This window comes from Entelurus aequoreus, linkage group LG15, assembly GCF_033978785.1.
Source record: "Entelurus aequoreus isolate RoL-2023_Sb linkage group LG15, RoL_Eaeq_v1.1, whole genome shotgun sequence".
Lineage (NCBI taxonomy): Eukaryota > Metazoa > Chordata > Actinopteri > Syngnathiformes > Syngnathidae > Entelurus > Entelurus aequoreus.
Window position 1 is genome coordinate 12,824,177 of NC_084745.1, and position 19,673 is coordinate 12,843,849.

The 19,673-nt window shown below is 34.4% G+C and overlaps 1 protein-coding gene across 1 annotated transcript; it reads left to right on the plus strand.

The window, feature by feature from the left end:
• The first annotated feature begins 2,901 nt into the window (after positions 1-2,901).
• Positions 2,902-19,035, plus strand: f3a (coagulation factor IIIa). Its single transcript, XM_062020891.1, has 6 exons — positions 2,902-3,062; positions 4,720-4,828; positions 10,582-10,775; positions 15,763-15,944; positions 16,023-16,191; positions 18,262-19,035. The coding sequence occupies exons 1-6, from the start codon at positions 2,990-2,992 to the stop codon at positions 18,405-18,407; spliced, it is 873 nt and encodes a 290-aa protein (XP_061876875.1). The 5' UTR covers positions 2,902-2,989; the 3' UTR covers positions 18,408-19,035.
• The last annotated feature ends 638 nt before the right edge of the window (positions 19,036-19,673 follow it).

Genomic DNA, 19,673 nt, shown 5'->3' on the forward strand with positions numbered 1-19,673 from the left:
AACTACTACAACTACAATACGCCACAAAGACTACAGTAATCTACATTAAACTACTCCAACTACAAGAACTAAAATGCACGACAACAACTACATTAATCCATGTTCAGTATTAGTTATAGATGTATATATGTATATATACATATACATTTTGATCAGTGATATTTGTACTATTTAAATATACACAGTAATAAATACACAACACAGAAGCATCCAGTCTGTGTTTTTGAAAAGGATCAATCAATATTTGACTATATATATATATATATATATATATATATATATATATATATATATATATATATATATATATATATATATATATATATATATGCAGTATGTCGATGATAAATGTTTGTTTTCAAGGCATGTCCTATCACAGGAATGTTATCAGTCTGATAAACTTCCTGTGCCCATACCCTGTTCATGTTCCTGCAGCCTCCACACGCCTTCTGCAAACAATCGTCACTCACCAATCATAACTATTTGTCATTCACATCAAACTTTTCATCAACAAGCAAATCATGGTGGAAACTCTGTAGAATACTACAAACTGATGTACTGTAATATTTGAATTTTTGTAACCTGACATGTTATTTAATACTACAGCAATAACATGTTATTTAATACAGTAATGTAGTACAGCGGTATTATCTAATGCAGTACATTAATAATGACATATGTTATTTAATACAGTAATCGAGTACTGTGATATTGTCATTTAATGCAGTTCATTAGTAATGTAATGGTATTTAGTGTAGAACAGAAGTATTGCAATATTTTATTTTATGCAGCAATGTAATGTTATTTTATGAAGCAATTGTATTTGAGTAATGTAATATGTAATTGTATGCATTAATGTACTGTTATTTTTTTTAGTAATGTAATATGTAATTTTATGTAGTAATACTAGATGTAATTTTAATGTAGTAATACAATATGTAATTTTGCGTAGTAATGTAATATGTCATTGTAAGTAGTAATACAATATGTAATTTTATGTAGCAATGTAATATGTCATTTTATGTAGTAGTACAATATGTAATTTTATGTAGTAATGTAAGGTATGTGAGGTTTTTTTCCTCGGACTCAGTCTGGACCATTCCTGAGGGTCCAGCCTCAGACTGATATTTTTTTTACTCTTCCCGCCTTCCCCATTGTCACCTTTTTCCCACCTTTTTAAGGAGCGCCCTAAGTGGCTGATCCGTTGGCGGTCCCGTCTTGTCTCCCTGTAACGTATGTCTGCTCTTAGCGGGATTGTGCCGAAAATGTAATTTCAGTTCTTATGTGTCTTGTACATGTTAAGAATGGACAAATAAAGCTCTGATTACTGATTAATATGTAATTTTATGCCTTGATGCAATATGTAATTTTATGTAGTAATACACTATGTAATTTTATGCATCAAAGTAATATGTAATTTTATGTAGTAATGCAATATGTAATTGTATGTAGTAATGTAATATGTAATTGTATGTAGTAATGTAATATGTAATTGTATGTAGTAATATAATGTGTAATTGTATGCCTTAATGTAATATGTGATTTTATGTAGTATTGTAATATGTAATTTTATGTAGTAACGTACTATGTAATTTTATGAAGTAATGCAATATGTAATTTTATGTAGTAATGCAAAATGTAATTGTATGTAGTAATGTAATATGTAATTGTATGTAGTATTATAATTGTATGCCTTAATGTAATATGTGATTTTATGTAGTAATACAATATGTAATTTTATGCATTTTATTTTGTCGTAATACAATATGTCATTTTTTGCAGCAACGTAATATGTAATTTGATGTAGTAATGCAATATGTATTGTATGTAGTAATGTAATATGTAATTGTATGCCTCAATGTAATATGTGATTTTATGTAGTATTGTAATATGTAATTTTATGTAGTAATGCAATATGTGATTTTATGTAGTAATGTAATTTGTGATTTTATGTAGTAATACAATATGTAATTTTATGCATTATTTTATTTTGTCGTAATACAATATGTAATTTTTTGCAGTAATGTAATATTTAATTTTATGTAGTAATGCAATATGTATTGTATGTAGTAATGTAATATGTAATTGTATGCCTTAATGTAATATGTGATTTTATGTAGTATTGTAATATGTCATTGTATGCATTATTTTATTTTATGTAGTAATACAATATGTAATTGTATGTAGTAATGTAATGTTAGTTTATGTAGTAATGCAATATGTATTGTATGTAGTAATGTAATATGTATTTGTATGCCTTAATGTAATGTGATTTTATGTAGTAATGTAATATGTAATTGTATGCATTATTTTATTTTATGTAGTAATACAATATGTAATGTTATGCATTCATGGCATATGTAATTGTATGTAGTAATGTAATGTTATTTTATGTAGTAATGTAATATGTTAATAGAGTACATTAGTACTGTGATGTTGTGATGTGATTTTATGCATGAATGTAACATTAATTAATAGAGAATATTAGTACTGTGATATTGTGACTTAATACAGTATTATTCGATATGTTCATACAGTACAGTGATGTAGTAAATGAATGCAGTAAAACTTTGTCCAATGAGCACTGTAACCTTGTCATTGAATTTGCATATTCTCTGTAGATCGAGGTTCCACTTGAATGATTACAATATTATTATTTTTAAAGTTTGAATGACATCCTCCACAACATTAAAATGTGTGAGTCTATTAAAGTTGTCCATATTTTTACGTCAGCCTTCATCAATTTCACACATTTTACACATAAGGGAAAGTAAGGTGACCTCAACCGCGTCTTCCGGTAACCAGTGACGTCAGAGCCGGACGTTCCTTGTAAGGGCAAACCTCGGTGGCTGCTGGGTTGTGTGGGAGGTCTTTGTGACGTCACTGCAAGGCTTAGTTGAGTATTGTGGTACTGATGTACAAGTACTGCGAGTACCTGTGAAGACAAAGTACACGTTTTTTCCCCAGATAAACTTTGTGGATTTTTAAAATGTTGAAGATGAAAGGAACATTGTCTTCTTCCCTGCTGCTTTTTATCGTCCTTCTGGGGACCACCGTCTCAGGTGACTTTTTTAATATTTAACAAAACGCGATCATAAACTTCTTTTACTTCATTGAGACTAACCCGCCGTAGCTAATTATTGTTTTTTATGGCCTCATGTCTCTTCAAATGATTGTTTATGCTTCTTGCATGAGAAAGCATTTGGAATTCATTTAGCAAAAAAAACAACAAAAAACGTTCGTTTGATAGTAACGGAAAAACAAAAACATAAATACTTGTAGTTAAAAATTACATTAATTTCCATAACATACTGTAACAATTGTGTAGTTTTATTAAAATGATGATAAATGATACAAAAGGACAAGTTAGGAAAATCACAGTAGTGTTGATTTTTTTTTAGCAATTTAAATTGTTAAGAATAACAACACTACTGTGATTTTTTTTAAAGTACTTCACCAATTAATCACTTCTGCGTGTTTATAGTGACGAATAGTAACAAATACTTATTCGTATTTTCTTCTAAATTATATTTCTTGTGATGTTCATCTAAACTACATCAACTTTTGTATTTGTTTCACTTAAACTACATTTGTTTTATTATTATAACTTAAACCTAATATTTCACCCAAACTATATACAGTATATATATGTATATTTTCCATTTAAACTAGATTTTGGTTTTTTTAAATTTAAACGATTTTTGCCATTGCCCAAACAATTTTTAAATTATTATTTTCACTTAAACCTAATATTTCCCCCAAACTATATATACAGTATATATGTATATTTTCCATTTAAAATAGATTTTGTTTTTTAATTTAAATGATTTTTGCCATTACCCAAACCATTTTTAAATTATTGTTTTCACTTAAACTGTATTTTTTCATCGTAATTTTCTCTTTAACAACATTATTTTCGTGTTATGTTAAATTGAACTATGTATTTAAAAAAAATAAAAATAAAAATTCACCCAAATTATATGTTTTTAAATTATTATTTTCACTTAAACTGTATTTATTAATCATAATTTTTATATCATCATTTTCATTTTAACTACATTATTTTTGTATGATTTAAAATGGAATTATGTATTTTTAAAGTTATTTTTACCCAAAATATGTTTTTAAATTATTATTTTCACTTAAACTGTATTTATTAATCACAATTTTAACTACATCATTTTTTGTTTTATTTTAAATTGAAGTATCTATTTTTGAAAATTATTTTCACCCAAATTATGTTTTTAAATTATTTTCACTTAAATGTTAGTGTTTTTCAAATCAACCTACAATACATCAATTATAATTAGTATTTAACTTACATTGATTTTCTATTATTTCAACTTTGTTTATCGTCGTTGTCACTTAAAATACATTTATTTTGTGTTACTTTCACTTTAACAATATTTTTCCTCATTTTCACCCAAACGTGGTTGGTCACCATTTTCATTTAAACTACATTTGTTTTTCAATATTCCCAGTTAAAACTATATTTTTCCATTATTTTCATTGAAGTTATGAGCGTTGTCATGGTGATGTATTTATTCACAGGCCTTGAAGTGACTCATAAGCTCGACATGTACTTACGAACAATATATTTGCAAGTAATTATGTCATTACGTGTGTTATTTAAGATGTTTTTGCTCCTTAAATTATGAATGTTCATCAGTTAATATTGCTCAAAGTATTCCAAACATTTGCTGTCTGATTATTCCACAGGCCTCTATCCCACAGCACAGAACGTCACCTGGAAATCCACAAACTTTAAAAACATTCTGACCTGGCAGCCGTTCCCAAGCGATTACTCCTACACCGTGGAGTTCTTCGTGTAAGTCCTTTCAGTCCATCTGGGAGAATCATCTGAGACACATGATATCAAATCAATCCTCATCACCTCGTTTACTGCTAAATGTGCTGCAATAGTGTGTCGTTAACGTTTGCCCCTGGAACACATTTCTTTAGAAACAATGAGGAGGAACACAATTGACTGGAAAAAACAAACATGGATTAGATTTAAAAAGCACTTTTAAGTGTTTTTTACACTGAGAAGGTGTGAGCGCCGCTGGCAGCAAGGGTCTGGCCCAAGGACACAGCGGCAGTGACTAGGATGGCGCAATCTGGATCCGGACCAGGAACCCTCCAGTTCCTGCACGGCCGCTCTACCATCTGAGCCACGCCGCCCGCTGTAGGACAAAAAGGAGAAAAATAAACAACTTGAAAGGCCAGCTGGGACAAAAGGGTGACAAGAAAAGACTTGTGCAACGGAATGCATGGAAGTGCTCGCAGGAGGAGAAACAGGAATGCAAGTAGGAATAAAAAGGAATGGAAGTAGGAAAAAAATGAATGGAAGTAGGAATAGAAACAGGAATGGAAGTAGGAATAAAAAGGAATGGAAGTAGGAATAGAAACAGGAATAGAAGTAGGAATAAAAACGAATGGAAGTAGGACAAAAATGAATGGAAGTAGGAATAGAAACAGGAATGGAAGTAGGAATAAAAATGAATGGAAGTAGGAATAAAAAGGAATGGAAGTAGGAATACAAACAGGAATGGAAGTAGGAATAAAAAGGAATGGAAGTAGGAAAAAAAAGGAATGGAAGTAGGAATAGAAACAGGAATAGAAGTAAGAATAAAAACGAATGGAAGTAGGACAAAAATGAATGGAAGTAGGAATAGAAAGGAATGGAAGAAGGGAAAAAAAGGAATGGAAGTAGGAATAGAAACAGGAATAGAAGTAAGAATAAAAATGAATGGAAGTAGGAAAAAAATGAATGGACGGCGTGGCGAAGTTGGTAGAGTGGCCGTGTCAGCAATCGGAGTGTTGCTGGTTACTGGGGTTCAATCCCCACCTTCTACCATCCTAGTCACGTCCGTTGTGTCCTTGGGCAAGACACTTCACCCTTGCTCCTGATGGCTGCTGGTTAGCGCCTTGCATGGCAGCTCTCGCCATCAGTGTGTGAATGTGTGTGTGAATGGGTGAATGTGGAAATACTGTCAAAGCGCTTTGAGTACCTTGAAGGTAGAAAAGCGCTATACAAGTATAACCCATTTATCATTTAAGTAGGAATAGAAACAGGAATGGAAGTAGGAATAAAAAGGAATGGAAGTAGGAATAGAAACAGAAATGTAAGTAGGAAAACAATTAATGGAAGTAGGAATAGAAACAGGAATGGAAGTCGGAATACAAAGGAATGGAAGTAGGAAAAAAATGAATGGAAGTAGGAAAAAAATGAATGGAAGTAGGAATAGAAACAGGAATGAAAGCATGGGAAAAATAATGGAAGTAGGAATAGAAACAGGAATGGAAGTAGGAAAAAAATTAATGGAGGTAGGAATAGAAACAGGAATGTAAGTAGGAATAAAAAGGAATGGAAGTAGGAAAAAAATTAATGGAAGCAGGAATAGAAACAGGAATGGAAGCAGGGGGAAAAAATAATGGAGGTAGAAATAGAAACAGGAATGGAAGTAGGAATACAAAAATGAATCGAAGTAGGAATAGAAACAGGAATGGAAGTAAGAATAAAAAGGAATGGAAGTAGGAATAAAAAGGAATGGAAGTAGGAATAAAAAGGAATGGGAGTAGGAATAAAACAATGAATAGAAGTTGAAATAGAAAAAGGAATGGAAGTAGGAATAGAAACAGGAATGGGGAAGTAGGAATAAAAAATTGAATGGAAGTTGAAATAAAAAAGGAATGGAAGTAGGAATAAAACAGGACAGGGAGTAGGAATATAAAAGAATGGACGTTGAAATAAAAAGAGGAATGGAAGTAGGAATAGAAAAAAATACAATAAATACAAAAAAAAATACATGTAGGAATAAAAACAGGAATGGAAGTAAAAAAAACAAACGAGTAGTAGTCGGAGTAATAATAATGCATCTGTCTGAAGATGTTAGCATGTGGAAACTTACAGAGACAAGGAGAAGAAAGTTCCTCACTGTGCTTTCAAACACCACTAATTGACAGCAGGTGTGTCCTGTCACTAATTGATGATTGACAGCAGGTGTGTCCTGTCAATAATTGATGATTGACAGCAGGTGTCCTGTCAATAATTGATAATTGACAGCAGGTGTGTCCTGTCACTAATTGATGATTGACAGCAGGTGTGTCCTGTCACTAATTGATGATTGACAGAAGATGTGTCCTGTCAATAATTGTTGATTGGCAGGTATGTCCTGTCAATAATTGACAGCAGGTGTGTCCTGTCAATAATGGATGATTGACAGCAGGTGTGTCCTGTCAATAATTGACAGGTGTGTCCTGTCAATAATTGATGATTGACAGCAGGTGTGTCCTGTCACTAGTTGATAATTGACAGCAGGTGTGTCCTGTCAATAGAGCAGAAATACGGCAGGTCCACTGGTCTAAACAAAGCCTATTTAAAAGCCAGAGTATAGAAAGGAGTTTGAGGGCGGGAGTTAAATGCTTCTCCTGAGGTAACATCTAACTGTTACTGGAAGGACATTCCAGAGTCCTGGAGCCCGAATAGAAAACACTCCAGAGCCTGCTGACTTTTTTTGGGCTGTAGGAATCACTAATAAGTTGCCGTTCTTGGAACGTACGTACATACATACATACATACGTACATACTTACATACATACATACACACATGTGTATAACGTTGCCTAGCGACAGCATATACAGTAGATGCATGGCCAAGAGCTGATCCTTGTGGGACTCCACATGTGACCATAAGGTGCTCAGAGATCAGGTTGATACACAGTGAGTCCTTTCAGTGAGATCGCTGCTAAACTAAGAAAACTTGACTCATTACATGACTCATGAACAACTTTTGGAAATGGATGAACTTCTGCCTAATATTCACACACACATAGTATAATCTCATACTACCACCTCTATACATAGTACTAATACTACCACCACTATATACAGTACTAATACTGCCACCATTATACACAGTACTAATACTGCCACCACTATATACAGAACTAATACTACCACCACTATATATAGAATTAATACTACCACCACTATATATAGAACTAATACTACCACCACTATACACAGTACTAATACTACCACCATTATATACAGTACTAATACTGCCACCACTATATACAGTACTAATACTACCACCATTATATACAGTACTAATACTGCCACCACTATATACAGTACTAATACTGCCACCACTATATACAGTACTAATACTGCCACCATTATACACAGTACTAATACTACCACCACTATATACAGTACTAATACTGCCACCATTATACACAGTACTAATACTACCACCATTATACACAGTACTAATACTGCCACCACTATATACAGAACTAATACTACCACCACTATATATAGAATTAATACTACCACCACTATATATAGAACTAATACTACCACCACTATACACAGTACTAATACTACCACCATTATATACAGTACTAATACTGCCACCACTATATACAGTACTAATACTACCACCATTATATACAGTACTAATACTGCCACCACTATATACAGTACTAATACTGCCACCATTATACACAGTACTAATACTGCCACCACTATATACAGAACTAATACTACCACCACTATATACAGTACTGACAGTGACACCACTACATACAGTACTAATACTACCACCACTATATACATTACTAATACTGCCACCATTATACACAGTACTAATACTGCCACCACTATATACAGAACTAATACTACCACCACTATATATAGAACTAATACTACTACCACCACTATATACAGTACTGACAGTGACACCACTACATACAGTACTAATACTACCACCACTATATACAGTACTGACAGTGACACCACTACATACAGTACTAATACGACCACCACTATATACAGTACTAATACTACCACCACCATATACAGTACTAATACTGCCACCACTATATACAGTACTAATACTGCCACCACTATATACAGTACTAATACTGCCACCACTATATACAGTACTAATACTACCACCACTATATACAGTCCTAATACTACCACCACTATATACAGTCCTAATACTACCACCACTATATACAGTACTAATACTACCACCACTATATACAGTACTAATACTGCCACCACTATATACAGTACTAATACTACCACCACTATATACAGTCCTAATACTACCACCACTATATACAGTACTAATACTGCCACCACTATATACAGTACTAATACTGCCACCACTATATACAGTACTAATACTACCACCACTATATACAGTAATAATACTGCCACCACTATATACAGTACTAATAATACCACCACTATACACTGTTAGTACAACAGTACTAACAGTGACACCACTATACACAGTACTAATAGTGACACCACTATAGACAGTACTAACAGTGACACCACTATACACAGTATTAACAGTGACACCACTATAGACAGTACTAACAGTGACACCACTATACACAGTACTAACAGTGACACCACTATACACAGTACTAATAGTGACACCACTATATACAGTACGTATAGCACTATATACAGTACTAATAGTACAACCACTATATACAGTACACTATATGCAGTACGAGTAGTGACACCACTATACACAGTACTAATAGTGACACCACTATAGAAAGTACTAATAGTGACACCACTATATCCAGTACTAATAGTGTCACCACTGTATACAGTACTAATACTGCCACCACTGTATAGAGTACATATAGTACTATATGCAGTACGAGTAGTGACACCACTATATACAGTACTAATAGTACAACCACTATATATAGAGTACGTATAGCACTATATGCAGTACATATAGCACTATATGCAGTACGAGTAGTGGCACCCCTATATACAGTACTAATAATACAACCACTATATACAGTACGTATAGCACTATAAACTGTACTAATAGTGCGTACACTATATACAGTACTAATAGCACAACCATTATATACAGTACACTATATGCCGTACGAGTAGTGACACCACTATATACAGTACTAATAGTACAACCACTATATTAAAGTTAAAGTTAAAGTACCAATGATTGTCACACACACACTAGGTGTGGTGTAATTTGTCCTCTGCATTTGACCCATCCCCTTGATCACCCCCTGGGAGGTGAGGGGAGCAGTGGGCAGCAGCGTAGCCGCGCCCGGGAATCATTTTTGTGATTTAACCCCCAATTCCAACCCTTGATGCTGAGTGCCAAGCAGGGAGGTAATGGGTCCCATTTTTATAGTCTTTGGTATGACCCGGCCGGGGTTTGAACTCACAACCTACCGATCTCATACAGTACTAATAGCACAACCATTATATACAGTACACTATATGCAGTACGAGTAGTGACACCACTATATACAGTACTAATAATACAACCACTATATACAGTACGTATAGCACTATAAACTGTACTAATAGTGCCTACACTATATACCGTACTAATAGTACAACCACTACATGCAGTACGAGTAGTGACACCACTATATACGCTACTAAGTTTGAAAAGCGTAATATTTACTGAAGAGTGACTTTGTGGAATAGTTGAGTTGTTGACATGATCAAATGAGGATTATTTACATCTTCACTGATTTAAAAGCTGCTTGTTGACTTTGCAGGCTTGGCGGGAACAAACAGAGGAACTCTAACTGCATACGGACTTCAGCAACTACTTGTGACCTGACCAGCTCTCTGACTGACGTCAACGCTTGCTATGTGGCAGACATCCTGTCTGAACCCCCACTGGGAGCGACCTCTGACCTCATCGAGTTCCCCTACACAAGATCGCCAAAATTCTGCCCCTACAAGGACAGTAAGTTTGCTTTATGCACTTGTTTTTACATATAACCTCATTAAGTTCTCCGACATAAATATCCTGGTAGTATTGTATCAACATTAAATTACTATGTTTATATAGTACTGCTGTGTTTATATAGTACTGCTGTGTTTATAAAGTACTGCTGTGTTTATATAGTACTGCTGTGTTTATATAGTACTGCTGTGTTTATAAAGTACTGCTGTGTTTATATAGTACTGCTGTGTTTATATAGTACTGCTGTGTTTATAAAGTACTGCTGTGTTTATATAGTACTGCTGTGTTTATATATTACTGCTGTTTACATAGTACTGCTGTGTTTATATATTACTGCTGTTTACATAATACTGCTGTGTTTATATATTACTGCTATGTTTACACAGGTGGTATAGCAGGGGCGTCCAAAACTTTTTCCACTGAGGGCCACACACTGAAAAATGAAAGCAGCGGCGGCCATTTTGAAATTTTAAAAACCAATGTATTGCAATCAATTTTGGTGAACGTTAAAGGTCCCGGAGACCCTTTTTTCGGAGTATAAGTCGCTCCGGAGTATAAGTCGCACCGGCCGAAAATGCATAATAAAGAAGGAAAAAAACATAAATAAGTCGCATTTTTCGCGGAAATTTATTTGATAAAACCCAACACCAAGAATAGACATTTGAAAGGCAATTTAAAATATAGTGAACAACAGGCTGAATAAGTGTACGTTATATGACGCATAAATAACCAACTGAGAACGTGCCTGGTATGTTAACGTAATATATTATGGTAAGAGTCATTCAAATAACTATAACATATAGAACATGCTATACGTTTACCAAACAATCTGTCACTTCTAATCGCTAAATCCCATGAAATCTTATACGTCTAGTCTCTTACGTGAATGAGCTAAATAATATTATTTGATATTTTACGGTAATGTGTTAATAATTTCACACATAAGTCGCTCCTGAGTATAAGACGCACCCCCGGCCAAACTGAAAAAAACTGTGACTTATAGTCAGAAAAATACGGTATATATATATATATATTTTGCCTTAAAAAAACAACAACATTTTAATGGTAAAAACACAAACTATGCAAAAAATGTTCCCATAACGTTTCTCAAAATAGAATATTTGAGGTAAGTAAATAGATTCAAATATAATAATGTATAATAAATTATTCATAACATTGCTTTTGATTCATTATTATTTTTTGAACAATGTCATTAAATGACATCCAAAAAGCCCCCACTCAACATGTTAAAAATAAGTCATATAAAACTATTATTTTTACTTTCAACACTTAAATATGTAGGTCAATTTCAGATGTATTTGTTGATTATAAGGTTTTATTATTTTTGGAGCAATGACGGGTTTAAAGTAAACAAACAACTGCCTACATGGCAGCTTTGTGTTATTAGTGTCAATATTGCAACACTTTCTCGTTACATTTCACTTGTTTGCTCTTTTATTCCACTTTTTATGTGTTTAAAAAAAAATAAATTTAAATAGTACTTTTAAAATGTGCCCCAGGCCATTAATAAAATTGGCTGCGTGCCATAATTGGCCCTCGGACCACACTTTGGACCCCCCTGGGGGAAACTGTAGTTTTGTCTGTAGCGAGTTTTTAGAACTTTACAGGATACATCCATCCATCCATCCATCCATTTTCTACCGCTTGTCCCCTTCGGGGTCGCGGGGGTGCTGCAGGAGCCTATCTCAGCTGCACATGGGCGGAAGGCGGGGTACACCCTGGACAAGTCGCCACCTCATCACAGGGCCAACACAGATAGACAAACAACATTCACATATTATTATTAATATAAGCACACTGAGAATGAAGGCTAATAATGATGAGGGTCTGCTAAGGTTAGCATACTGTAGTTCGGTTGTATGGTGCGCAAAGTGCATGATGAAAAAAAAAAATATATATATATACAAACATATCGTTTTGTCGGAGATAGGCTACAGCACCCCCCGCGACCCCAAGAGGGACAAGCGGTAGGAAATGGATGGATGGATGAGGTGTAACTGTAAGAGAACATTGTCCTCTAGTGGCTAGTGAATGTATCGCAGATAACCAAAGGAATTAAAAGTGTAAAAAACGTTTTAGCCCTTATATTGATTAAGAAACGTTATTAAAATGTGGCATTATGAAGCAGTAACCACATGATTATTGTAGTATATTATAAGTTAAATAAATAATAGTCTTGTGTCTACTCCCAAAGATAGTCAAGTTAATTTAATGTTATTACATTTTCATACAGAAGAAATTTAAGGATACTTTCATATAGAACATGTCTATACATTATTATTTGATTAAACAAATCAAATAGTTTAATATTATCATGTTCACATAATAATATAAAATATTATTATTTTATGGCATGATAACTTAAAAATAAAGGCAACTTCAGATTGTTTTCTTTTTTGTACTTTTGCCAAAAATGAACAAGCACATCCGGAAAATGTACACATCACAAATAATCCTCTTTGCAAAACACTTCCGAGTTAGTTGAAAATTCTGAGGAAAAAAATTGGTGCAGTTTTAAAAACACAAAGAAGAACACAATAAACTCAGACTTTGTCTCAGTGAATTTACAAAATCATCGAAGTTAATGTCACAGCCTCTCTGGAATTGAACAAAACAAATAATAAATAGATAAAAAACTTTTCTAGGTGTCAAATACCTCATTGGTTATTTCCACATATTAATCCTGTGCTAATTGAACAAACTATCAGCAACGGAGGTAGAAATTATTCAAGAGGGTTGAGTTACACTCTTTGTTCACGTTTATCTTTTTGAGACATTTTGGGGAAATTAGTCAAAGAACGACGTATTCGAAGCAGTACCATCACGCATAAAACGGCAGGTTTTTCGTTTAATTTAGGTCGCGTAGCCGCAGCCATGCTTTGTTGTGTACCTCTTGCTTTTCCCTGGTATAAACTGTTTGCTTGCCTAACACAGTGTTTTTCAACCACTGTGCCACGGCACACTAGTGTGCCGTGAGATACAGTCTGGTGTACCGTGGGAGATTATCTAATTTCACCTATTTGGGTTAAAAATATTTTTTGCAAACCAGTAATTATAATCTGCAAATGATGTGTTGTTGTTGAGTGTCGGTGCTGTCTAGAGCTCAGTAGCGTAACCGTGTAATACTCTTCCATATCAGTAGGTGGCAGCAGGTAGCTAATTGCTTTGTAGATGTCGGAAACAGCGGGAGGCAGCGTGCAGGTAAAAGGTGTCTAATGCTTAAACCAAAAATAAACAAAAGGTGAGTGCCCCTAAGAAAAGGCATTGAAGCTTAGAGAAGGCTATGCAGAACGAAACTAAAACTGAACTGACTACAAAGTAAACAAAAACAATGCTGGACGACAGCAAAGACTTACTGTGGAGCAAAGACGGCGTCCACAGTGTACATCCGAACATGACATGACAATCAACAATATCCCCACAAAGAAGGATAAAAACAATTGAAATATTCTTGATTGCTAAAACAAAGTAGATGCGGGAAATATCGCTCAAAGGAAGACATGAAACTCCTACAGGGAAATACCAAAAAAAGAGAAAAGCCACCAAAATAGGAGCACAAGACAAGAACTAAAACACTACACACAGGACAACAGCAAACAAGTCAAAATAAGTCACGGCGTGATGTGACAGGTGGTGACAGTACACCTACTTTGAGACAAGAGCTATAGTGATGCATGCTTGGTTATGGTTTAAAGTCGTATCCAAAAATTGCGACAACGACTTTTTATTGTCTACTGAGTTTAGTTTTTTAATGATTTCTGCTGGTGGTGTGCCTCCGGATTTTTTTGCAACGCAAAAAATGTGCCTTGGCTCAAAAAAGGCTGAAAAACACTGGCCTAACACAATTGCTATCACGACACCCAGTGGACACATTTAGAACAGCAATTCCTTTCATTCAGAACATTCAGCTCATTTTTATACATTACATCCAGAAAGTATTCACAGCACTTCATTTTTTTCCACTTGTTGATGTCAGAGCCTATTCAAAATGTACTAAATCAATTGGTATCCTCAAAATTGTACACACAATACCCTTTAGTTACAATGTGAAAAATGGTTTTGTTTTGTTTTCATTTGCAAATGTATTAAAAATGTAAAAAAATCACATGCACAAAAGTATTCACAGCCTTTGTTCAATACTTTGTTGATGCACCTTTGGCAGCAATTACAGTCTCAAGTCTTTTTGAATACGATGCCACAAGTTTGGCACATCTATCTTTGGGCAGTTTCCTCTTTGCAGCACCTCTAGAGCTCCATCAGGTTGGATGGGAAGTGTTGGTTTTCATCCAACACTTCCCCGTACATTGCCGGATTCATCTTAGTCTAGTCAGGGAGAAGACCAAGAACCTGATGGTCACTCTATCAGAGCTACAGAATTCCTCTGTGGAGAGAGGAGAACCTTCTAGAAGGACAACCATCTTTGCAGCAATCCACCACACGGGCCTGTATGGTTGACTACATCCATTTCTCAGTAAAAAGTTTGCCAAAACGCACCTGAAAGACTCTCAGACCATGAGAAACTAAATTATCTGGTCTGATGAGACAAAGTCTGAAGTCTTTGGCGTGAATGCCAGGCGTCATGTTTGGAGGAAACCCGGGAAATACCATCCCTACAGTAAAGCATGGTGGTGGCAGCATCATGCTGTGGCGATGGTTTCTGGGAGACTAGTCAGGATAGAGGGAAATATGAATGTAGCAATGTACAGAGACATCCTGGATGAAAACCAACACTTTCCATCCAACCTGATGGAGCTTGAGAGGTGCTGCAAAGAGGAAACTGCCCAAAAATAGGTGTGCCAAACTTGTGGTATTGTAGTCAAAAAGACTTGAGGCTGTAATTGCTGCCAAAGGTGCATCAACAAAGGATTGAGCAAAGGCTGTGAATACTTATGTACATGTGATTTTTGAGGTTTTTTTAAAAATTGAATTTGCAAAAATAAAAAAAATAAAAACTTTGACTTTCCAGCGGATATCGGCAGACCCGAGTTCAAGCTGGAGGTGAGCGGCGACAAAAGGAAGACGACACTCTTCGTGACGGACCCTCTGACGGCCTTGTTCAAAGACGACCAGCAGATGAACGTCAGGGACGTTTTCTCGGAGCAGCTCCAGTACAAAGTCACGTACCGCAGGAATAAGAGCACCGGCAAGGTACGGTACATTCGACAAGTCGGCGATTCAGCCTGAAAGTGGAAAAAGCGAAGGCATCTTTGGCGCTCGTGTTTTCAGAAAGTCTACATCTCCAAGACCAACGTGATGGAAATACCCAACCTGGACCGAGGGGAAAGTTACTGTTTTACGGTTCAAGCCTTCATTCCCAGCCGAAGCATCGATAAACAGCTGGGAAAGCCGAGCCATACCCAGTGTTCCAACGACGACAAAGAAGGCATCTTTGATGGTAAGGCTCGCATTATTTCTAATATCCATAACACTTTTCACAGACACGTGCATGATATTCAGCAACTGTAGTCCCCGGCAGCATTTTTCTGTGACCTTCATTTTAGTGTCTTTTGTTCCCAAAGCCACTGAGGAACAAAACATCTTCATACTATCAATAATTATTCATTACATTAACTTGTGTAAACCGATCAAAACAATTACTGTATGATTTGTTTGTCAATGAGGGCCATTCATTTAAAAAATCTAAACACAAACAACTTTGTAGTGCGTTTTGATCTTTTCATCAGCTACTAAATGTAGTACATTGCATAATAATTAAACTATTACGATTTTAAACATATACAAATGTTTGTATATGTGTGTATTTAGCACTTAGTGTAATTGGATTATTAGCAGAAGTATGGAATTGTTGAAATGTAATTATATCTGGTCAATATCCGTTAATTAAAGTATTCATAAACAAAACTTGTGATGCCGCTTCCGATATTTGAAATAAAGCAAAACATATTGACCATGTGAAAACTTGCTGTGAAGAAAAAACATAACACAAAACATGTAAAACAACAACAGTACAGACGTCCCAGTAATTGTAAGTAATACAACAGTAGTACACAAGTCCCAGTAATTGTAAGTAATACAACAGTAGTACAGTCAGTAATTGTAGGTAATACAAAAGTAGAACACAAGTCAGAGTAATTGTAAACAATACAAAAGTAGTACACAAGTCAGAGTAATTGTAAATAATACAATAGTACACAAGTCAGAGGAATTGTAAAAAATACACAAGTCAGAGTAATTGTAAGTAATACAAAAGTAGTACACAAGTCAGAGTAATTGTAAGTACGTAATACAACAGTAGTACACAAGTAAGAGTAATTGTAAGTAATACAAAAGTAGTACACAAATCAGAGTAATTGTAAGTAATACAACAGTAGTACACAAGTAAGAGTAATTGTAAGTAATACAAAAGTAGTACACAAGTCAGAGTAATTGTAAGTAATACAACAGTAGTACACAAGTCCCAGTAATTGTAAGTAATACAACAGTAGTACACAAGTCAGTAATTGTAGGTAATACAAAAGTAGAACACAAGTAAGAGTAATTGTAAATAATACAAAAGTAGTACACAAGTCAGAGTAATTGTAAGTAATACAACAGTAGTACACAAGTCCCAGTAATTGTAAGTAATACAACAGTAGTACACAAGTCAGTAATTGTAGGTAATACAAAAGTAGAACACAAGTCAGAGTAATTGTAAATAATACAAAAGTAGTACACAAGTCAGAGTAACTGTAAATAATACAAAAGTAGTACACATGTCAGAGTAATTGTAAGTAATACACAAGTCAGAGTAATTGTAAGTAATACAAAAGTAGTACACAAGTCAGAGTAATTGTAAGTAATACAACAGTAGTACACAAGTAAGAGTAATTGTAAGTAATACAAAAGTAGTACACAAGTCAGAGTAATTGTAAGTAATACAACAGTAATACACAAGTAATATTAATTGTAAGTAATACAAAAATAGTACACAATTCTGAGTAATTGTAAGTAATACAAAAGTAGTACACAACTCAGAGTAATTGAAAGTAATAAAACAACAGTACACCAGTCTGAATATATGTCAGGAATACAATAACAGTACACCAGTCGGAGTAATAGTTAGTAATAAAAAAAAGAGTACACCAGTCGGAGTAATAGTAATAAAACAGTACACAAGTCCCAGTAATTGTAAGTAATACAACAATAGTACACCAGTCGGAGTAATCGTAAGTAATACAACAGTGTATTGCAACACATGGTTTGTATTACACATACACAGAAAGAAAAAACTTGATATGAATATTTATTTGTCCACTTATCCGTGTTAAGAAGAATTTTCTTACTTTGTTATGTTTTTGTATCAACTGTCCAAATACTTCCAAGTACTTTTTTATCAATTATTTAGTGGATTAGTAATGGAATTAGATCTTAATTCTTCATCTTTACAGGATTACAAATACCACAACCGTGTACTTTTGTGTCCTGTACTAACACCAAAACATTGTGTCTATTTTCCCCACAACAGTGTATTCAGTGGGTGTGATTGCAGGCGCCGTCCTGCTTATTTTGCTGCTCATCATCGCTATCGTCGTGGTAACCATCGTGTGCTACAGGCGCAGGAAGAAAAGTAAGGAAAACGAGAAAGAAGGCGTTCCACTGCGCAGTGTGTAACGTTGACCATGTCTCTTAAGTGGCTTTTGGAATTTGCGGTACAGCGAGAACAGATTTCCTTTCCTGACACAGGAAACAAAAGTCCAGTTTCTGTGAAACTGTTTTGGTTAATCGATTTTACGCAGTGTAGAAAATAATTCTACACAACATTCATACTGCTCAAACACTCAATGAGAACTTTTCCATGTACACAGTATTCATGTTTCCTTTAAAGTTTGCATCCACAAATACTCCCATTTACTGTACATCACCCTGCACCGGCTTTAGGAGTCGTGGTCCCAGCTAGCGTATTATTGATATATTAATGATATATTGATATAGCAGGTGACGACTGTACACGATATTGGACTCACGAGGACGAGCTGAGACGAGATTTGAACATTTGGAAATGTTTTATAAGTTTGCATGTGTGATAATTATGATGTCCTTCACGTGTTAGAACGTCTTTCCTCCGTTCAATCATGCTCTTCAGTGGCACAATGACACACAACACTGTGGGACGCATCTGCTCACACGACAGTGTGGTACGCGTCTGCTCACACGACAACATGGGACGCGTCTGTTTACACAACACTGTGGGACAAAAAATATCAATTCACATTCGAATCACGATTCTTCTTCATCCCGATTCTTCTTCATCCCGATTCTAAATCGATTAATAATAAAAAAAAAAAGTGTTTAAAAAAAATTAATTAATTATATATATATATATATATATATATATATATATATATATATATATATATATATATATATATATATATATATATATATATATATATATATATGTTTATTTCTTGCTTTTTTAAATAAGAATCGATTTTAAAAAATACATTTTTAGTAGGGGTGTCAAAAAAAAGGTTTTTCGAACGAATCACCATTTTTAATCTATTGAACAAAAATGAAAAATAGTTGGGGTTTTTTTTGGTATCTTTTTAAATAAATAATTTTTTTATCATTTTTTTCCCTTAAATTTGTCCTGTCCAGCTACTCAGGCAAATCATAAAGTTGATGTAGATGATCATATCTGCTGTACATATTTACTTAAAAAAATATTCTCTTGTTGCCTTATTTGTATTTGACTTTATTGAATGTTTTGGTAGAATTTTATAAAACAAAACCAGTTTTCTTTTAAGTAATATAGAAATATATCACAGCGGTTTATCTATTTTATAGGAATATAGTTAATCATAGAACTGGCACCCATAAAAAGTATTGATTTTGAATCGAGAATCGATTCTGAATCGAATCGTGCGATGCCGAAAG

Bases quoted from the DNA above. Each gene is read 5' to 3' on its own strand.
- f3a (XM_062020891.1), top strand. From the start codon at position 2,990: ATGTTGAAGATGAAAGGAACATTGTCTTCTTCCCTGCTGCTTTTTATC. The intron at 3,063-4,719 runs GTGACTTTTTTA...ATTATTCCACAG, and splicing joins TCTGGGGACCACCGTCTCAG to GCCTCTATCCCACAGCACAG. The intron at 15,945-16,022 runs GTACGGTACATT...TCGTGTTTTCAG, and splicing joins GGAATAAGAGCACCGGCAAG to AAAGTCTACATCTCCAAGAC.